The sequence below is a fragment of the Chroicocephalus ridibundus genome, chromosome 5, assembly GCF_963924245.1.
Source record: "Chroicocephalus ridibundus chromosome 5, bChrRid1.1, whole genome shotgun sequence".
Taxonomy (NCBI): domain Eukaryota; kingdom Metazoa; phylum Chordata; class Aves; order Charadriiformes; family Laridae; genus Chroicocephalus; species Chroicocephalus ridibundus.
The window spans coordinates 38,844,208-38,864,217 of NC_086288.1; the positions used below are offsets into that span (position 1 = coordinate 38,844,208).

Here is a 20,010-nt window from a genome sequence, read left to right on the forward strand (position 1 = left end):
ACAACTTTTAGGATCAACAGCAAGGCATTTCAACTCATTGCATTCTGACTACCAATGACAGGATATTTTCTGCCTTTTTTGTGCCAGTGAAATATTCTCATTGTGTACAAAAATTTGACAGACTTTGACTGAGTGCGTGTGAAGAGAATTTTTTTTAACAGTCCAGATTTGGAGAATTTTCATTGAATAGAAAAAGGAATGTATCAGTTTTGCTTGGGCAAAAGGCAGATGATATTTTTGGGGCAATTTTATTCTTTGCAAAGTTTTAGAAAATATTGTAACTGAAATAAAATATTTCCAAAACAAACAAAAAATCAAACCCTGCATCACAAGATGCTATTGTTACTAAATTAACTGCTCAAGGGTTAGGAGACGTGAAGGTGAGGACCTGCTCAAGTGAAAGCAGGTCTGAGTTTTCTTCTGCTATCCCCTGTTCCTTTTAGCTGTATTTTCCCAGACACAAAAATACTTGCGTGACACTAGAGTTTATTTCTTGCCCTATCTTTCCTCCATTTGCTGCCATTTCCCACTTTCCTCAGCAAATCTGTGTCTAATCAGCTACTTATACAACTAGAAAAGTTTTTAAATCCTTGTTTTGCACTACAATTTTTTACTTCATGTTACCCTGCAGCCTACCTATAACACACCACCAAGAACTGTGTAACTGAGGCATGCAAGCAATTAAAATATTAGTGCAGTGTGAGCTCAGTGTAAAAAGTTAATTTGATATGACAAGTTTGATGTAAACTCTTTGGGTTCATGTCAATGTAACTGACCATAAGTATTACCAGAAAGCAAATTTTAAGTACACAAATATGTGATTGTTCACGCTGGCTTTCAAAGAGGTATGTTCTAATATCTTAACCTAAAGAAGCCTACTCTATAAGGGTTTAACCCCCAGGTTAAAAGGGAAGGGAGAGAAACATCGCATAGTTGTATTTAGCAGAATCGTACGTAACTGGGTGAATCCTACATCCCTTATCATTCAGTTCAAAAAGCCGCGTGAGGCTGTTGGTTCCAACTAAGGTGAATATGAAACTATTCAATACATCTTACAATTGCTATAAAAAACCCTGAAGATTATTTCAGTCAGGTCTAATGGAGTTGGGGGGGAAGAGAGAAAAATAGTTTGTTCAAGCTGTCTGGAATCCAGGGAGAATGTACGTGTTTAAGAAAGAAACACGTAACACATATAGTGAACTAGGTTCTTCTATTGCTGTGTGTGATAACTCTTTTTGATTAAACTGAGATATTTTGTTTGGAAAAACAAAGGTGGTAAAAGATTTTCAGACACTATAAAGCATGGATTTATATCTGGTTGAGGGTCTGGACTCTCTTTACCTTAAGGTACAAAAACTTTGGGGTTTTTTAATAGGCCTTTTGTCTTGGAATTAAGGTGGGAAAAATTCTTGTCACCCCTCTGAAAAGAACTTGCCTTGTAAATCAACGTGAAAGCTCAGGGAGTAGGATACCATTGTTAATACAGAAAGAAAAATGCCGCATTGGTGCTACATATATCATAAGTTGATTTGTAACATACACCATGAACTCACACCATTTTTAGAACAGGTTTAAATTTGAAGGCAGTCTTCCTTTTTGTTTATAATATGGCTAATGAAAATTTGTTTGTTTGTCTAGAAGCAGCTTTCCAAAAGTGAAAATCCTCAAATTTACACTTTGAAAAATCTAGGCTGTGACAGGTATATGCTTGTAAAATAGAAAAACTGACTTACAAAAAAAATAATATTTAAACCTCATCGAGGTATCGTGCCTGTAACTGCCAATGGGATCAATAATAATAACATCTTAGGTTATGGAAAGCATAGATCCGTAACTTGATAAATATTGAGTTAATGAGAAAAGGCAGACTTTCTAGGTATTTCAGGTTTTTCAATAGCAATTTTCAAGGCTTTTTTTGTGTCAGATGTAGACATCACATTCATGTAATCCTAAGAACAGTAATAAGAAGGAAGAGTAATCATTTTTAATAATGCTCCTTTACCACTCCAATTAACATAAGCAGTAACATAAAGAATAAATCTTGGTTTATTATTCAAATTCTATTTTTTCACTGAACTGATGTATACGCTTCTGTTGTCTTAAATAGCTGAACATTAACATATAAAGTGGCTAATTGAATATGTTAATACCATCGAAGGGCATTTTAGACACAGGTGGCCCCCTACCAAATACAACAGCCCATATTACAAGAATATCTGAGTTTGTTACAGATTTTTTGCTCAGCCCACCATTTACTACTTTGTTTAGAAGAACTCTACCAGCATGCCCTTATAAACTTTTGAATATCTGCTGTGGAAAAAAACAGAGGCTAATAAACAAGCATAAGGGAAATGATACAAATCCTTCTAAAATACAAATTAACTAAAGACGGATTTTAACAAAGACATTATGGAGTTGATATTATAAATATTTTATAGGAGACTGAATTACATAGCCCCTCTTTACCCTCAGTGATACTAAGACCATCATATACACCTATCATTATCTGAGAACAGACTTTCGAATTCGTGGGGTTTATGACACTTGATGGCAACAGTAAAAGAAAAATACCTGATGGAATGAACTGCAATATCACAGATATATGGAGAAAAAAATAAAAATCAAACTGACTCATATTCAGAGCCAGAGTCCTGAGACTCAGGCTCAGATGCACATAGCCTCAGGTTTGTATCATCGCAAAATCATACACTTAGAAAGTTTTAAGTATTATGTAAATGCTAATAATGAAACAGTTACTCCTGCCCCATTACAACTTTGCTTTTTTTTTTTGTTATAGTTAAATACCAACTTATTATAACATTGTTTAAAATATTTAATGTATTATTTGTATAAGATTAGACTGGATTTTCTCAACATAAACACGTCTTTTACAGTGCACACTACCTGTATTGTTAAGACTCCAAAGGAAGCTCATTGTTCTTTACTACTGTACCAGTCAAATCAAACTTGAAAAAAAATTCCTAAAGAGTTTAATCTTAAAAGAAAAATAAATCAAAATTATATATATATAATATTTGCAAACTACTTGATGTAAAATATATAAATATTTTTTCTAAGAATATCTGATTTACACAAATCGAAATCAAGAAAGAATGTAAAATCTAATTACATTGTTTTCATTGAACCTTCACGTTAGATCTGTGTGATCAACGAAGCCTCATTATCTCATTAACCTTTTGTCTGACTCTCCTGTTAATACAAGTATAATTATATGAATTAGTCATTATCACAAGTACCGACCATCTAAGCACATGCCTGTGCTTAGAAAGATTGCTGCTTAGAAGTACAGATCTAAACTGCGGAAGAGCTGTTCATTTGACCTTTCATCTCAAAGGTTTTAACTCCATCTATCCACAATATGCATGGCAAATGGTCCTATCGCTCAAAGGAACTCCTTTCTCTTTTTCCTTGCTCACCAAAAAATCAACATCCGAAAATAGTGTTGGAAGGTACCACTCCAATAATGACTTGTGGAACAGCAGCTATCTGAGCAGAGCAAACATGGACAAGTCAATCTGTTTGGACAACTTTAAATTTATATGAATGATACAGAGGAGCAACAGTAGTGATTGCCTTTAGCACCATAAAGGTTTACAGTGCTTTCCAGGGGAAAAATACAATTTCCTGACAGACACTTTGTCACCAGAAAAATCTACGGTTGCCTTCCTTCACCTCTCCCAAATTGTTTCCTGATTTTCTAGTCTTTCAGAAAACCTTCTTCAACTTCAGTGTTTTGCCTCATTGTGTGCTGAACTGAGCCAAACATGAAGAATCCTAGTATTTTAACTGTTGCAATGCACCTCTTCAGGATTATTAACACATTGGGATAGGTAGGAACATGTTGACAAGAATATAAACTTGTTAACAAATTCAGTTAAACCAGAACGCATAGAACAGAGGAGGAGAAAGTTGGTCAAGGACCTTCTAATGTGCTCAACTCACTAACAGTTCTGCTATATCTGCAGGAATTAAAATATGAGTAAACTGAACTTCAGTCTTCTCATTAGTTTAGCTAGTATTTGCTATCTGACTTTTTAAATGACAGAAAACAATCCCTGAAGAAGAATTTGAAGGAGGAAAAGATGTTGATGCCATGCATTAGCTCAGGGAGGACACTCCAATTACAAAATGTTGGCAGTTGGGAGGGGAAGAAATTGGAAAAAAAATTTTAAGAGAGATAGACAAGAAATATTCTAAGCCAGTTTCCTGGAGAAACACAGGGGCAGAGACAAAATGTTAAGAAAACTGCAAACAAAGTCATTTAAAGAGTTAAGGCTATTAACAACAGAAAGTGAAAATAAAAAAGGCTATTAAAAGAGGAATGAATCATATTAAAGGACAAAATAATCTTGGAAGCTGCACTTGGTGTGAATATCAATGAAAGGTATGAATATCAGAAAATATTTCAGCATTTTTGGATAAGAGACGTCACGAAAAGTCAATTATAATTTAGGGTTTATGCAACTAACAATTAACAAAACAAAGAATGATTGCAGCAGCAGTGGCCAAGAAACTAGGTCTAGAGTACGCTTCAGGAGAAAGTTGGAGCCTGTTAATGCAAAGTAAATTTGCAGGAAAAGATTGAGTTCAAACACGATTCTGGATAGGATTAAGTATCAACAGGGAATGACAAATACTGGTAGTTTACTGCCGAAAGGTAGATTTAAGAGTCAAAGATAAATATGAACACTGAAACCACAGGAAAGCACAAGGTCACTCAAAAGGAAAGGCCTGTATTCAGGGCACCAGTAACAATTGCGTTTAAGTTTTGCTTATGCACAGAGTTCAGGAAAGTGGTCCTTAAAACTTGAAGAGATGTAGGAAAATGTAAAGATCAAGATTTCAAATCCAGCTGCCTCAAGTTAATCTACTAAAATCATGGTTAGATTTCAAAATAATAAATGTGAATTTAGAAGCCTACATGAATTACAAAACTTTTAGGGTAGTGCATTTTTTTTAATCTAATATTAGAATGCAACATTCTTAACACAAGAGACCTATGCACTTATTTTACTTATTACTAAATTAATACTAAAACCTACTTTATCTGTATATATCTATATGTATATATCAAACCACTTACGATTCTGCAGATAACATACTAAAAATTCTCACAGGTGGATAATTCACAGTGCAGAGCAAGTCCTCTGGACTATCTTTACTTCTTTTAATAACTATTATTCATATAGAAGTAATAAATGAAAATGTTTATATTTTATTGTATTTCAAGGTTATTTACAGGAGACCAATAAGGAAAGATAATTGTACCTCTTTTTCTGTTAAGCTGTAACACAATATAAAAAAGGAAACCAGCAACAACAGTTCTGCTTAACCAAATCCAAGTCTCTAATGACTTGATAATTAGAACATTCTTCCTTACCGTTCACTTGGAGAATATGAGTTTGATAGAGCTTATCATAGCCATCAGCGTAGCAGGTGTAATTTCCCATATGAGTTGTGGTAACCTTAGTAATGTACAAGGACCCATCATCTCCAAAATCCTACCGGGAAAGAATAAAACCAAGGTTATCATAATTATGCCTGCATCTCTACATTAATTATGGTCATCATCTTGACAACAAAGCTGTGATACAAATATAAAACATGAAAAATATTAAACCAGAGTAACTGACAGTAATCTGAGAACCAAATATTTTATTTGTGAATGGCGGAATTGTTTGATCTTGCCACACATATTGTGCCTGTAAGAGAAAATACAACTTTTATTTTAACAACTAGTTAAACTCTGCAGAAGTAATATGTTTGTTTATTCAGCTATGATAGTTATTTGCAGAAGAACAGCTATTTAGGATTGGATCTGATCAGACAGAAAAACTAAATCTCTGCACAATTTAACAAGGTAAATCACATCCTGTGGAAGTGTGGTCATCCTTTGAAATGTGCAGATACACAGGACAAAAAAATATCATTTTGATCCCCAGTTCAATTCTCAGTTCAATTTTAATTAATAAAATATCATTTAAAATTCACAACCAGTTGTAAACTATGACAATTATTGTAAAAAAGTATGGAACGTTCAACAGTCAGTGTTTTATTTTTCCTTTATTTTTCCTTTTTTGTTTTTCATGTCTGCAAGGGACCACCCTAAAATAACAGTCGCAGTCTAATCTAGCTTCTTCCAGTCTACGTCTCATAGCTTTTAACGTGCTTGTACAAATCCTGCTAAGAGTTGTTTTTTCTACATTGTATTTCACGATTTACTTTTTCAAGGACGCTTCCTGACAGTTAGTTTCTTTTCAGTCTCACCTAGCAATCTTTTTATTGTTATATATGCAGTGTATTTACACAAAGGAGCAATTCAATTATTTGAGCAAAGTATATAAAATATAAATGTAAAACTATGAAAAATTTCTTTCAGCCTAGTAGATAAGTTTCTTCTGTAAGATATTTAATACTCAAATTAAAGCCTTTAAACTTTGAGGAAAAACACGCAAAACACAGTCAGTTTCATACTAGGAAAAAGTATATACTATGGTATGTAGATCAGCCCCTGATCCTGAAGGGAACCCATGCTCTATAATCGTATGCTTAATGTTAATATAGTCTATTATAAACTCAGCTACCTTTCTTGTGTATTAAAAAGCTGTCTCAAAGCTTCTCAATATTCTCATGTATACAATACAGTTTTCTTTTTATTTTTACCCTTAACTTATTCATGGTCAGCTTATAGCTATTTTATGCTGCCTAACATAAACAGACTCTAAAATAGCCTTTAATATCTTTAAATAGCTTAAAATATCCTCTCCTTGTGATTAACCAGGGGATACAGTGCTATAAAATATATACACATACACATTATAATTTTATGCAACACAAATATTCACACACACACACTCACACGTAGAGCCCAAGGTATCCAATAGGTGTCAGATTCATTACAACAGGGATAATCACCAAGCTACGATATCTACTGGTCTCCTTAGATTCAGTGATTCATTACAGAAGTACTGCTTTTGTAAACTGATTACAGGGATCTGGGATTCCTGAAGGCAAGTGTTACTGGTAAAGACCATGGCAACTGAAGCTTTCAGTACATCACCCTCTTGTACTTCTTTTGTCACTAGATTCCATGCCCCACTCAGCAGCAGGACCATATTTTTCCGAGTCTTCCTTTTGCTGCTGATATAGCCCTGAAGCCCTTCGCGTCCCTTAGCAGATTCAGGGGAGGCTTTGTCTTTCCTAATCTGCACATTCAAATCATGTCTCCATGTTCTTCCTGGGTCACCTGTCCTTGCTTCTACATTTCTTCATTTTTATTTGAGTTGTCTGGAGCTCCTTGTTCATTAATACAGGCCTCTGGCTGCCTTTCATTTCCTCTTCACTGTGAGGCACCATTCATAAGCATAGAGGAGGTGATCTCTTAAACCCCTCTTCTATTCAGCATGGTCTCCTATGGGATTCTTCCAAGCACATCCTTGAACAGGCTCAAGTTTGCTCTCCTGAAGTCCAGGGTTGTGCTCCTGCTTTTTGCCTTGCTGCCTCCTCTTAGGCTCCTCGACTCCACCATCTCGTGGTCTCTGCGGCCAAGGTTGCCCTGACCTTTAAGTCCCCAACCAGTTCTTCCTTATTTGTTTCTTCACAAACTTTGTGACCTCCCCTGTAAATTCCTTGAATTCACAGAACAGACTACCAAAAGCTTTTAAAAACAGAAAACTTGCCTATAATATCTCACTTGGGAAATCTGTAAGCTGCATAGGAAAAGAATTTTGATAAAAAATATTACTATGTGCTGCCTTATTCTTACATTCTATCCTTTGAACTTTATCAATGACAAAATACTGGGCTAGATTAATCTCTGGTCCATCATAACGATTACATTCTTCCATGATCTCAAGTACCACTTTCCCAATTTATTGGGATTTATTTTTTTTCAGTCTCCACTTTCTGGTTTTTCTTCTTTCCCAGGGAACATAATCTCAGTGATTTTATGCTCATATTTCACTCAAACTGCCTTTCACTATAACATCTTCAATCTTCTTGTAGATTGAAATTTAAACATAAAAATTGAAATATAGATGAATTTCCCTTCAATTTTTCAGTCCTCTTTCCCTAAATATACTCAAATTTTATTCAGAAAATATATATATCACTGTATTTCTTCACCCAAAGGTGTTTGGGCAACTAAATGTCACATTGCACAACTCTGCTTTAGATAATTCTGCTAGTTGCTCATTGAAAGAAGAAAATAACCCACCTAAAAATTAATCCACCTGGTAAGACTGTTAATAAGTTGCCTTAAGATAACTAAAGCTTTCTGTACTAGCACTTCAGCTACACAGACAATAGTTCTACCAATCCTTCAATATGCCATTACCTAAATTACCACTACAAAACCCCCAAATGAACTCCTTTAAGGCTTATTTTTTAACTTCGATTATGTGAACCAATGTAACTGGATTTCCTTTCTAAAAAGGCCACCTGAATAACTCCAGCAATCTTCCGAGTTGGATATTTTTTATTTTTATCTCTTTCTAAAGCGTATGAAGCGGTACGTTCAATGAACTTTTTTCCCCTTACTAGCTACACACATGTTTTCAAAGTGTTGCTCTTCAAGTTATTAGCGAAAGAATGAAGAACAGCTCTTCAAAAGAGCCACACTAGAGGTCCTTACATATCTAGCAAATAGCTAATATTATTGCTGTCTAAAACTTTTTACTTAATCTCTGCCAAAGGAATTTGTGAACAAAATAGTACATAGGATGGAGTGTATTAACATTTAGCTGCTACAATGCAGTCTGGAGACTAGTTTAACATTCTTTATGCTAAATTATTAGATATTGCTTTGAAGCGCACTTACCTGTTCCAGGCCTTTGACCGATTCACTGTAGCGTGATGATATCATTAGGTACTATAGCTATTTTCATAGAATCATAGAATGGTTTGGGTTAGAAGGGACCTTAAAGATCATCTAGTTCCAACCCTCTGCCATGGGCAGGGACACCTCCCACTAGACCAGGCTGCTCAAACTCATCCAACCTGGTCCAGGGATGAGGCATCCACAACTTCTCTGGGCAACATGTTCCAGTGTCTCACCACACTCACAGGAAAGAATTTCTTCCTAATATCTAATTTAAGTCTACCATATTTCAGTTTAAAACCATTACCCCTCATCCTGTCATTACACTCCCTGATAAAGAGTCCCTCCCCATCTTTCCTGTAAGCCCCTTTAGGTGCTGGAAGACTGCTATAAGGTCCCCCTGGAGCCTTCTCTTCTCCAGACTGAACAACCCCAACTCTCTCAGCCTCTAAGTAAACGTATGTCTCCGTTATGGCTTCTCCCTTCTTCTTTATAGAAACCATGGGCAAAACATCCTTGTGGGTATTATACTCAGACATATCAGTATTTCAATAGGATTCCCACATGACATTGTAATTTCATGACTCAGAGTTTGGGTTTTATGGATGGTGTTATTTTATGTGGTTGTTTGGTTATTTTTGGTGGTGTTTTTTGTGTTGTTATTTGGTGATTTGGGTTTTTTACAACTACAAAACAAATCTCCCTAGTTTATTGTTATACTGAGTTCAATGTTTGTTTTGTTAATTAAAGTAAACAATTCAATACACAGAAAGCTGAATGTTGTAAGCAGTGTTTGGAAAGGGATAGTGAAGTACAGACATAGTTCTTTGACACTGAATGTTGACATACATTTAGTGTTTTATAGAATAACTCACAAGCTAAGTCACTGAAAAAAACTGCATCCAGACACACACAAGCATCATTGAACCAGGGCCTTCAAACATCAACACCAATACATATAGAAAAGGGGTTTTTTATCCTTTTGAAAAAATACTTGATGACACCAAAACTATTGCTAGAAGCTCAATTTTTGTTAAATAGTCTACTGTTCAAATAGTAATGGCATGGTACTTCTACAATTAAATTGAGAAACTCTAATTATTTTTGTCACACATAAGAAAGATAGAATTGAACAATTATTTTAACGATGATTCCACTGCAACTCTGTTCTGTTGAAGGACTTGACATTTAAGAACCATGACACGTGTCACAAATAACGAGTAAAGGAACAGGGAAAGAAAACATTCATTTGACAGTGAATCTTTGCTTAGTTGCCTTAGTGTTAATACAACAGAAACCTAAAGGCGATTTTTGTTTTTAAATCAATAATTATTTCCTTCGGTTTTATAACTTGCTTTCATATGCTAATGCTTTGCATAGAAGAGAAGTCTATGATCATTTGCCTGCACTTCTCCATTAACAGCTCTAGAAAGACTGTTGCCAGCTTTCTTCCCACAAGAGAATGTATAATGAAGCAGACTGCTTGGATTTGTTTATCATCATAAAGACTAGGATTTTTTTGGTTTGGTTTATGGGTTGTTTTTTTTTCATACCATAGTTAAATTTATTATCAATATATTGCTCTCTTAAATAACTTTTTTTTTTTTGCTTTGTATAAAAACCTTCTATGCTCCAAATCTCGAGTACCCTCTCATCTAGAGATCACAACCTTCCCCCAAAAAACCATCTCCCCCAAAATGAGATGCACTCTGTGCATCCACACCGTTCCCCACCCAAATCTCACTTGCAACATATAACTGAAAATTCAGTTCAGGGAATTTAAGAAGTTCAGAAAATTGAACAGGGTATGCAATCTAGATGGGGAATGGAAAATGCGCTGGTCTGAAGGCATTATGCACAAAATTGACAGGAGATTTTTTAATATTTTTTTTTTTAATCAGAAAACACGACTGTTCTAGAAAACAAGGCCTAACTCCCTCACGAAATAACTTTTGATTTAGTGCTTAAAGTCTCAAATAACATACAGGTTAAATCATAAACCATAGCTAAATCATCAATGTACATAATTCAAACTAGGGCTTGCTACCTGGGTCTTCCACATTCTGAGTGATCCAAAGGACTCATCTTGAACTCAAAAAATAAGAGATATTTTCTTTCTGGGTTTTTTGGGGGTTTTTGTTTTTTTTTTTTTTTGTTTTTTTGTTTTTTTTTTTTTTTCAAATGTGCATTTTTTTGTTTGTTTTTGTTGTTTTGGGGCTTTTAATTACTTTTTTTTTTTTGTAATTTTTCAGGCCTAGATGATAACTTTCTGACCAGCATTTCAGCTTCAGTATTTTATATTGAGTTCCAAACATTTCATAAAACTGTATTTAAGAGATCTATGAACTGGTTAAGAATCTTCTTTTGAAACGTGCCCTCCATAAGCAAGCACCAGCACCTCAACATTGGTACACAGTAAAAAGCCATTTTTATGCACCACTGCTTACACTTAGATGCTTTCACAGTACTGATTTTATGGGGCCTGTTTCATGTAGGTCAGAAGAAACAATTGATGCAATCTTCTTATGGCCCTAAAATTTTCAACTTTTGAAGAACTTCAAAACATTACTCTTAACTCCAAAAGTCCACACTTTAAGGTAACGGAAAAAGAGAAAGGGAGGAAGAAGGAAGGAGGAAAAAAAGAAAGAGCCCAAGGACAATAAGAAAAGAGCACAGGAATGAGAATGTGAGAAATGGAGATATGAACTATTAGTTATGTTATCCTCAGACAGAAAAAAAATAGCTTACTGGGTCCTTAATAAATGGAATTAGCAAGCACTGAATATTTTTAATTAATAGCTTTTTGATTACATATGAAACATGAATTTCTATTTGCAGTGTTTGACAAACCTAAAACAAAGAGAAAAATTACATTGGTTGGTATCTTTTTTACTGACAATAATGTAAACGACTAGCTCTGGGATAATGACAACACAATTTTGGTGGGGATGTCCCCCTCCTCCTTTTTAAAGGGAAAAATTTATTTTTCTTATGGGAAAAGGGGAAAAAAAATAAATCCTCTGTCTCTGAACTGATCAGGAAAACAATTTGCACTAAAGAATTAAAATTTTGCATTGGTCTGCTATGGAAAAGCTGCATTAATAATTGCAGCCATCTAGATATTTTTAAAAAAACAGTTGTTTGCTTGTAAAACACAGACAGTTTACATAATCCCCTTTTCCTATACATCCCTCCACATGTCCTGCATTTGATTTCAGTCAACTCATGGAAGTACTAGTAATACTAATGTTGCATTCTTGTTCATATTTTATGTATTTATTTTTCAGTATCTGTAACTTACTGTATTACAAGGACACAGAGAGTAGATAACCTTTTGAAGGTTAACAGGAAACATTTTTAAAAATAGTTATTGATGTATGCTGTGTTTGCCAGATAAATTCAGGTCAGGCTTTTCATGCTAGTGTAAATTTTACAACTCCTGCTTTCCGAGCAGTCAGTTTCTCTGTCCATGTTGACAGAGTAATGCAACTCTGTGGTTTGCTATTGCATGTCAGGAAGAAATTAAATTCTATAAAGAAATCTGAGAATAATTGCATTTGGCACAAATCCAAGACTTTTAAAGTTTTCCTTCTGGTTCAAGAGGAACAAAAAACTCTAAATTTCCTAGGCACAAATTCTGCATGTGTTCTCTCAATCTCATATTTTACAGCTGCAATAGGAACAAATCATGAATGTAACACAAGACAACAGTTCATGGTTATTAATGCAGGCTAACTTTAGTCAAGGGAAATTAATCTTCCTTAGCTTCTTTTACAGTCAGTTGAGAAAGTTAAAGGTAGCAAAATCCTTTCACGGCCCAGGTCGGTGGATCTGGTTTTGCTCATTGCTTTGAGATAGCGTCTGCCCCTCTCTGCTGACCATGGAAACAAACTTCCTCGCTACGATTTGACATTGTAATTATTTCATTGGTCCCTCTGATTCTTGAGACTGGGGGGACTGGGGGTGGGGGGGGGAGGAGTAATTTTTACAAAGGTATTTTTCAGCACAGCAAGGTAGCCTCGCTAGCATCACCCTACTGCCAATGGGGAAAAACAAGATCATCCAGTGAAGTAATTCAGAACATCCAAGTAAATCTCAGATTTTGAGGAAGTCTTCAAGCATATCTTCCTCAGCTTGTCTTACAAATGGTCAATGCAGAGATCACCCCCTATTATCTCTTCCTAAAATAAAACTGTAATGCATGAGCCCTGACCACTAGAACAGGACTTGTCTGCATTTAGCAAATCCTAGAAAAAAATATTTCTCTAACTATAAATGAATAAAATAACACTGTACCTACTTAAATAAGTAGACATGCATGATTTTTCCTTTATTCTCTTGGATACAGTAATGACTGCAGTTTTGCTTCATGAGGAAATAGTAACATCTAAAAAATGGTAACATCTATTATTCCATGGAAAACATGCAGCAGCTTTGTGCTTTTCAAACTATGTCAGATTAAAAATTGGTTTTGCTATTTTGAAACCTAATAATGTTACAAGTGTCCTAAGAACCTGCAGAGGGACCACACAGAAATGTGCCATAACGCCCTTCATTGCTAGATCAGCAGTGAGAATAACTATTTAGTGATGTAAAGAGAATTTGGATCTTGTATATGGGAGAGATGGACCAGACACAAGTGACAGCTGTCCCAAAGCACTAGAGCTCTTGAGGCAAGCCATAAAACAACATTAATCTTTTACTTCCAAAAAACTCTGTAACTTTATGCTATCTTGCTATGAATCTGCAATAAGGACTGCTAATTTATTTAGACATTCCAGATCTCCAACTGAGTAGATACAACTTATTTAAAATGGAAATTTCAGCAGGCTCTGATACAGCTGTGTTTTTTATTGGTTCATGTTACACACAGAGATCTTCAGAATGACTCATATACCATTTAACTTCTACTCCTTTTTAACAAAACAAATTGTTATATAATCAGATTCAATCAGATAAAGCTATTTGACATTCATTTCTCATATATTTTTCAATTTAACATCATAACCAGTGACATGAATTTATAATAATTATCCAATTACCACAGTTTATTACAATTCCTCCAAACTGTTTTTATTTCTTTTTAAATCAGCTTTAATTGTAGATGTATTTATTATTACACTCTAAGCCAGATCTGCAAAAAGAAACTAGCTTTGCAACATGCAGTTTCTTTGTATCAGATCACATGCCACAGTGATACCTAAAAGTGCCAGGTGGCCCCAAAGAACAGAAGTACTGACACAATTCATGCTTTAAGGTGACTCAGTTTAGGGTCAGATTTGTGGAATGAGCAAGAGCATCCCCATTTCTACTTCCTTTCTTTAAACACATTTTATTTGTAGAAAGAGCATTAAGAAATCATTGAATACTTCCTAAATTTTCCCAACTCTAAACCCATCAACTCTTCATAATCACACTGGGATAAGATTGACTTTATTTTCAGTCACTTAGCTTACACACACTTTTGTTTTAAATTTATACAGTTTATTAGAGTTTTTGATCTTTCTATTGCATAAAATACTGTGTTTCAGGTTTAGTTTCATGAGTGCAAACCCCTTGTCTTATGTTGTCCATAATCCATATCTTTGATTCCTGAACTGTGCTCATCTTAAAAGTAATAGAACTCACTTATTTTATTTTACAGAAGCAAATTTCTCAGGAGGTTTCTTTACAAATTCAAAAGACGCTATAAACAACAGAAAAATAACTGTTTAAACGTTCATAATACTAAAATTTTCAGCCAATTTTTATCTAGTACATCCCATATATTTCTGAACTACCCAAGAGTGAGACAGACAGGCAGGTAAGACTGCCTTTAAGCTTTATGCAGTCTGCACAAGCTCTGTGGGATAGATTTTACTACAAACTATCCTGCGTACATGTGATAAATGAACAGGCAATAAAATACCCTGTCAAACATGTATAGCTTTCAAATATATTGCAGACAAAACTACCTAAAACAAAGAAAAGATACAGATTGGTATGGAATCTTCTACTATGTGGTGGCTGAAGAGGAAATATCGGGGCGGGGGGGGGGGGGGGGGGGGGAGAAAAAATAAACCTAGTACTTTCAAATCTAATTTTGAATATCAGAATGATTCACTTTAGTTTGTTCTTGGTGTACAAGGGGAAAAAACACCAAACAAAAACCACAATCATATTGTAATTTGAATAGTTTTAAAATGACCTGCCATTTTATATGCAGCATTCATGTATGATCTCCAGACTACAGTAAAGAGAAAACGTGGCCAGTCACACACATGAGCTGGATTATTAAAACAGTAACCTTTGTGTCAGTTCATTATCAAGTATATTATATAAGAAGCGGGCACATATACGCTTAGAAAGATTTTGAATGGAATTCCTACACAAAAGATTTTTTTAAAAATACATACCTGAATACACCGAACAAAGTGAGTGACGTCTATCCACTGCCATCTTTTGCTCTTCACTTAGAAAATGAAAATATTGAGAGCTTCCCTTAACAAGGGTCTAGCCCAGATTGACGCACTCAATACTCAAAAATATTTCTTAGAGCCTTTTAAGCAGACAGCAAATCACATTCTATCTGAACTAAACACTTAGTATGAGCTGGAGTACAACAATCAAAGACTAATAAAAAAATTGAAAGCTGAGACAACCTACATTTAATACCAATCTTAGCTATCTGCAAGCACGACACACACGCTGCCTTTGTTCAAACCACTAATACAATATTACATGGTCATCAGCCTAATCTTTTATCACAGGAAAGCTTTACTAGGTAAGATCAATTCCTTGATGTCAATGAAAGAAAAGACACTTCAGCGTCATTGGCAGCTACCGCAAGGCTTTCACTGTAACCACTGAAACTATTTATGTGGGAACAATTCTTTTCTTTTTCTTTCTTTTCCCATCTCTACATAAATGAACTGTGATGACACTTTTTATTGATACGCTTTGTATCCACTGGTCATGGTTTCTGATCAGGTAAACTGCAAGCTATTGCAAGAACACCCTGGTGCAAAACAAGACAAATTACAGTGTTCAGAAAGTTCTCTGTAAAAAAAAAAAAAAAAAAGTTTCACCATGTGGTAGTACTGACAAACATGTTTTCCAGAGCTCTACCAAGTATGACTTCTGTTCTTCTGCCAATGAGGCCAAGATGTTAGGAAGAAAGTTAATAAGCCTACAGGTATCATATACTTTGATGGTTGCTCATACACAAATATAATAGTGTAATGCTGAACTAACAAAATCCCATCTTTTCTACACATTTTGACCAGTAAGCTATTTGTGTTTCTTTTTTCTGGTATACATCCTTCTGTTAGATGTAGTCTGTCTTCAAGTCACAGAAATGAGGATGTAAATTCCCCATTTCCTAAAGGGATTGTGAATAGTGGTCCTTAATATTTTCTGGCTCTTATTAACAAAGTAAAGAGATGTTGCTGATATTTAGCAACTTTGTTTCTATTAAACACAGGACTTTTTATCCAATATATCCTGCTACTTGCAAAATCCTTAGTAAACGGTGTATTATTTTGAAGCAAAGTCCTATTTGAGGTACACCTGTTTCCCATGCATTTTAACAGTTTGAAAAAATAAAATACCAAACACAAATACTTTCAATTGCACAGCTGAAAGTAAGACCTGAATGCCAGTGAAACAAAACACCTACATAAAAGATTTATATGCAAATCAGAGTACCACACTGAGTCATGACCATACTCTTGTACTCTCTTTGAATTGAGACTAACAGGTTCTCTCTTCTGTGAGACGTACTCTGCTTCAATTTTACTACTGTTGTACCAATCAAAATAAGAATCCTCTTTTGTTGCAACAATTACTAGCTCTTAGCTAACAGACTTTAAGTTTCTATAACATCTACCAAATTAATTTTACTTCTTAGCGCACCATTTTTTGTCCCCAGTACTTAATTTTTGGTTTTTTAACTACTTCTTTCTGTAATGGACCTAAAAATTCATTAGAAGTACAAGTCCTTTATGAACCATGAAGCGATATATACTATATCTTCTTTTTTCGCCTTTTTTCTATGCTTTCATACCAAACAATGGGACAGCACTATTCATTGAAAAGCTTCTATGCTACTGTCACCATATGTAACTATATTACTGAAATACAATCATACTTTTTTTCTTATACACAGTACAATCTTACTTTGGAAGACTGAAAAGCACAGAAGTTCTTTTTCTGTTGCTTATCCCCCTAGCTAACCCTTGGTTTCATTGTATTTTACTTTAATTATAACCTTATCATCAACAGTTGCTAACTGATCATAGAATTGATGTCAGAAATAAGATCTTTAATACAGAAGGATGGGAGAAAAGGCGGCTTTTTTTCCCTGCCTTCCTTTTACTGTAATTTATAATGTTAATTTTTTAACACTTACAGCTTAAACTTCTAAGCCTTTTCCATGAACGAATTTCTTGTCTGATGTTAAAACTAATGTATATCATATCAAAAACTTGAAGGCAAAACAGGATTTCAATCGTCTTTCATTAACTGTAAGTGATAACAACAGGAACTTCACAGAATTCCTAACATTTGCCAAATTGCTGCACAAAATTTAAAACATCTCATAGACAAAAGTAGTACGGCACTGATATTTTACTGTGCCAGAGTATAGCAATTCCATTTTATTTTTTATTAAGATAAACAGGTCTGCAAAGACAGACTTTTGCCCAAAAGGAGCACATACTCTACAAAGGAAGATATAGTCTCATCCCAATTAAGTAACAGGACAATCTGAAATGAAATGTGTAACTATGGCTGTTATCAAAATTCTTAGGAATAAATGGACACCCAAATCTGATTTTAAACCAGATAAGATAACCTACTTCAGATGATAGTGGAAAAGAATGTTTTCTTTTACTACGATACTCGGAATTTTATTTTAGGTTAATAAAAAATCAATTTTGTTTTATTCCCTTCGAGTATTCAATTAAATATCATATAAAAACATTTAACATTGGAAACAATTAAGATATTTTCCTCAGAAAGTTCTACAAGAAAAATGTTAATCATCAGCAAAACAAGAACATATTTGGTAAGTATTTTTGGGTAACTCAAAAATCCAGTTACTTCTATCTCATTTTACCTGCAAAAGTGTAATAAAGAATGCAGATTCAGTGATCCTCTGTAAATTTGCCTGAGTTTTTCTTACTCTAGGGCAGGATAAATTTTTATACCAAAACAAACTAGGTATTATTTAGGAACACTGTTTCAACTTCCTTACTTCTGGTTGGAGTTTTAAGTGCTACAACAGCCAGGCATACATGAGAATTAGCTGAACACCACTGACACATCCTTATTTTTGTAATTCCCACCCACTTTGAAGAATACGTCTCCAACATTCTTTATCAGACTAGATGGAGCCCAGAGAGAGCTCCAAAGAACAAAGTAATCCTGTGAAGAACAAGAAAGACTGAAAAGTTGATTTTCCATCATGGCTTGGCAGAACATTTTGGAGTGTAGAAAAGGGAAAATGGAAGCCTTCGACTCCAGATATAAGAAGTCCAACTCAGGCAAGTAACCATCAAAATATGTCATTACTGTAGACATGTCCCAAGGACTGTGTAAAGATATATGGTTGTATCAATCTTTTTACCTGTAAAGCACTGCCAAAAATGAGAGTCAGGAGAAGACAGAGCAGCAAACACAACAAAAGGCAAAAGGAACCCAGCTGAAAATAGCCCGGAGACTGCAGAGATGACCATCCACAAGACTTTTTCTTCAGCTCAGAACTGAAGAACGACCAAACAATGGACAGAGAAAGAGCACCATTGCTTTACTGAGTAAATGTTTCCAATGTTCCAAGGTTTTCGTGATCAGGACATGTAAATTTGTCACAATATTAGTTGTGGTGAATGTAAACAAATAAAAATTATTAAAACCCTGTAAAATATACTACAGTTAAAATTCATCATTTCAGCTATATAGGTGTGAACCAGAAATAGAAACCCTTAAGAAAATCAAGCAAAACTACAGGAACCATTAAAAGTACTGACAGATAAAGGCATTACCATACTTCACACTTCATACTTCACTTCAGGAAAACTTTTAGTTTATTTTATCTCCCCTCTTTAAAAGAAAAATGAAAGCACTTTGGCAATGGAGACAAAGGTTACTTATAACCAAATAGGAAAAAGTTCTGAATGTAAGCTTTTGAAAAAGGAGCTCTAGATTATCAAGATGGATATATAAAAGCAGTATAAAAATGACAAGGAAAAGAAGAATACACAGGAAGGTAATAATGTTTACATATGGAACAGAACTTTGGGTGATGAAAGAGAAATTGGTCTGTACTAAAGTAGATCATCAATAAAATTTAGATATGAATGGATATGTATTACTGGGACTATGAGTAGACCGATCACTGAGAAGTTTGATTCCGAGAAATCTTAAATGTCATCATTTCAGAAGTGCAGCAGGCTTACCATCTTCTGTTGTAAACCTGTAAGAGCTCACAAATCAAGCAGGCTTGATCTGGGTAAGCGATTAACTTCACGTCACTTTTGCAACTAGCAGTACTGGTGGTTTTACAGGTGGGTGGGCAATTTTGTTTTTGAGTCAGTACTGAATCAATACCTTGGAAGACTTCTCAAGTGTTTTTTTGTTTAAATAGTTATTATTTTTTTTAAATATTACAAATGCCAGTTGAGTCAAATTCCTAACAGCTAATTATGTCCTACCTACATTAATTCTTCCTCCTGGGATGCTTGGGAGGGAGGGGCAGAAAGGGTTTCTTTTTTTGGTGTTTAAGCAATTGTGCCTCTCTGTTTAGTGAAACAGACTCTTGGATATCAAAGCACTTTTGTTACTGGTGATGTGGCCCTCCTATTTAATGTACTTTAGTGATGATTTGAAAGTCAGGGCTGTAAGCCACAGGAGGCCATTATTAACAAAGCATTTTTCTCATGCTTTTAAGAAGGACTGACCTTTCCTGGTAGTTGTCGCCTGGTACAGGTTACTCTTTTGAGACTTCTTTTCTAAAATAATAACCCAAAAAGCTTAGTATTCTTTTTGCATCCTACAAAACTCTTTCACACAATTCTTATCAAAGCTGTGGAAAGCATTAGGTATAGTAGCATAGCAAAAGTACTGGAAAAAGACCTGGACAAGTTGGAAACATAAATATGTAACTAGTAAAAGCATTCAGAAATTATGCTGGT

The 20,010-nt window shown here is 34.8% G+C and overlaps 1 protein-coding gene across 2 annotated transcripts in view; it reads right to left on the reverse strand.

Annotated features, from left to right (window-relative positions):
* The window catches only part of FSTL5 (follistatin like 5), a 317,506-nt gene that overhangs the window by 72,402 nt on the left and 225,094 nt on the right, over nucleotides 1-20,010 (reverse strand). For both annotated transcript variants that reach the window (XM_063336243.1, XM_063336242.1), the window contains exon 8: nucleotides 5,402-5,522. In XM_063336243.1, coding sequence (XP_063192313.1) covers nucleotides 5,402-5,522 — 121 coding nt within the window. The remainder of the gene's footprint in view (nucleotides 1-5,401; nucleotides 5,523-20,010) is intronic.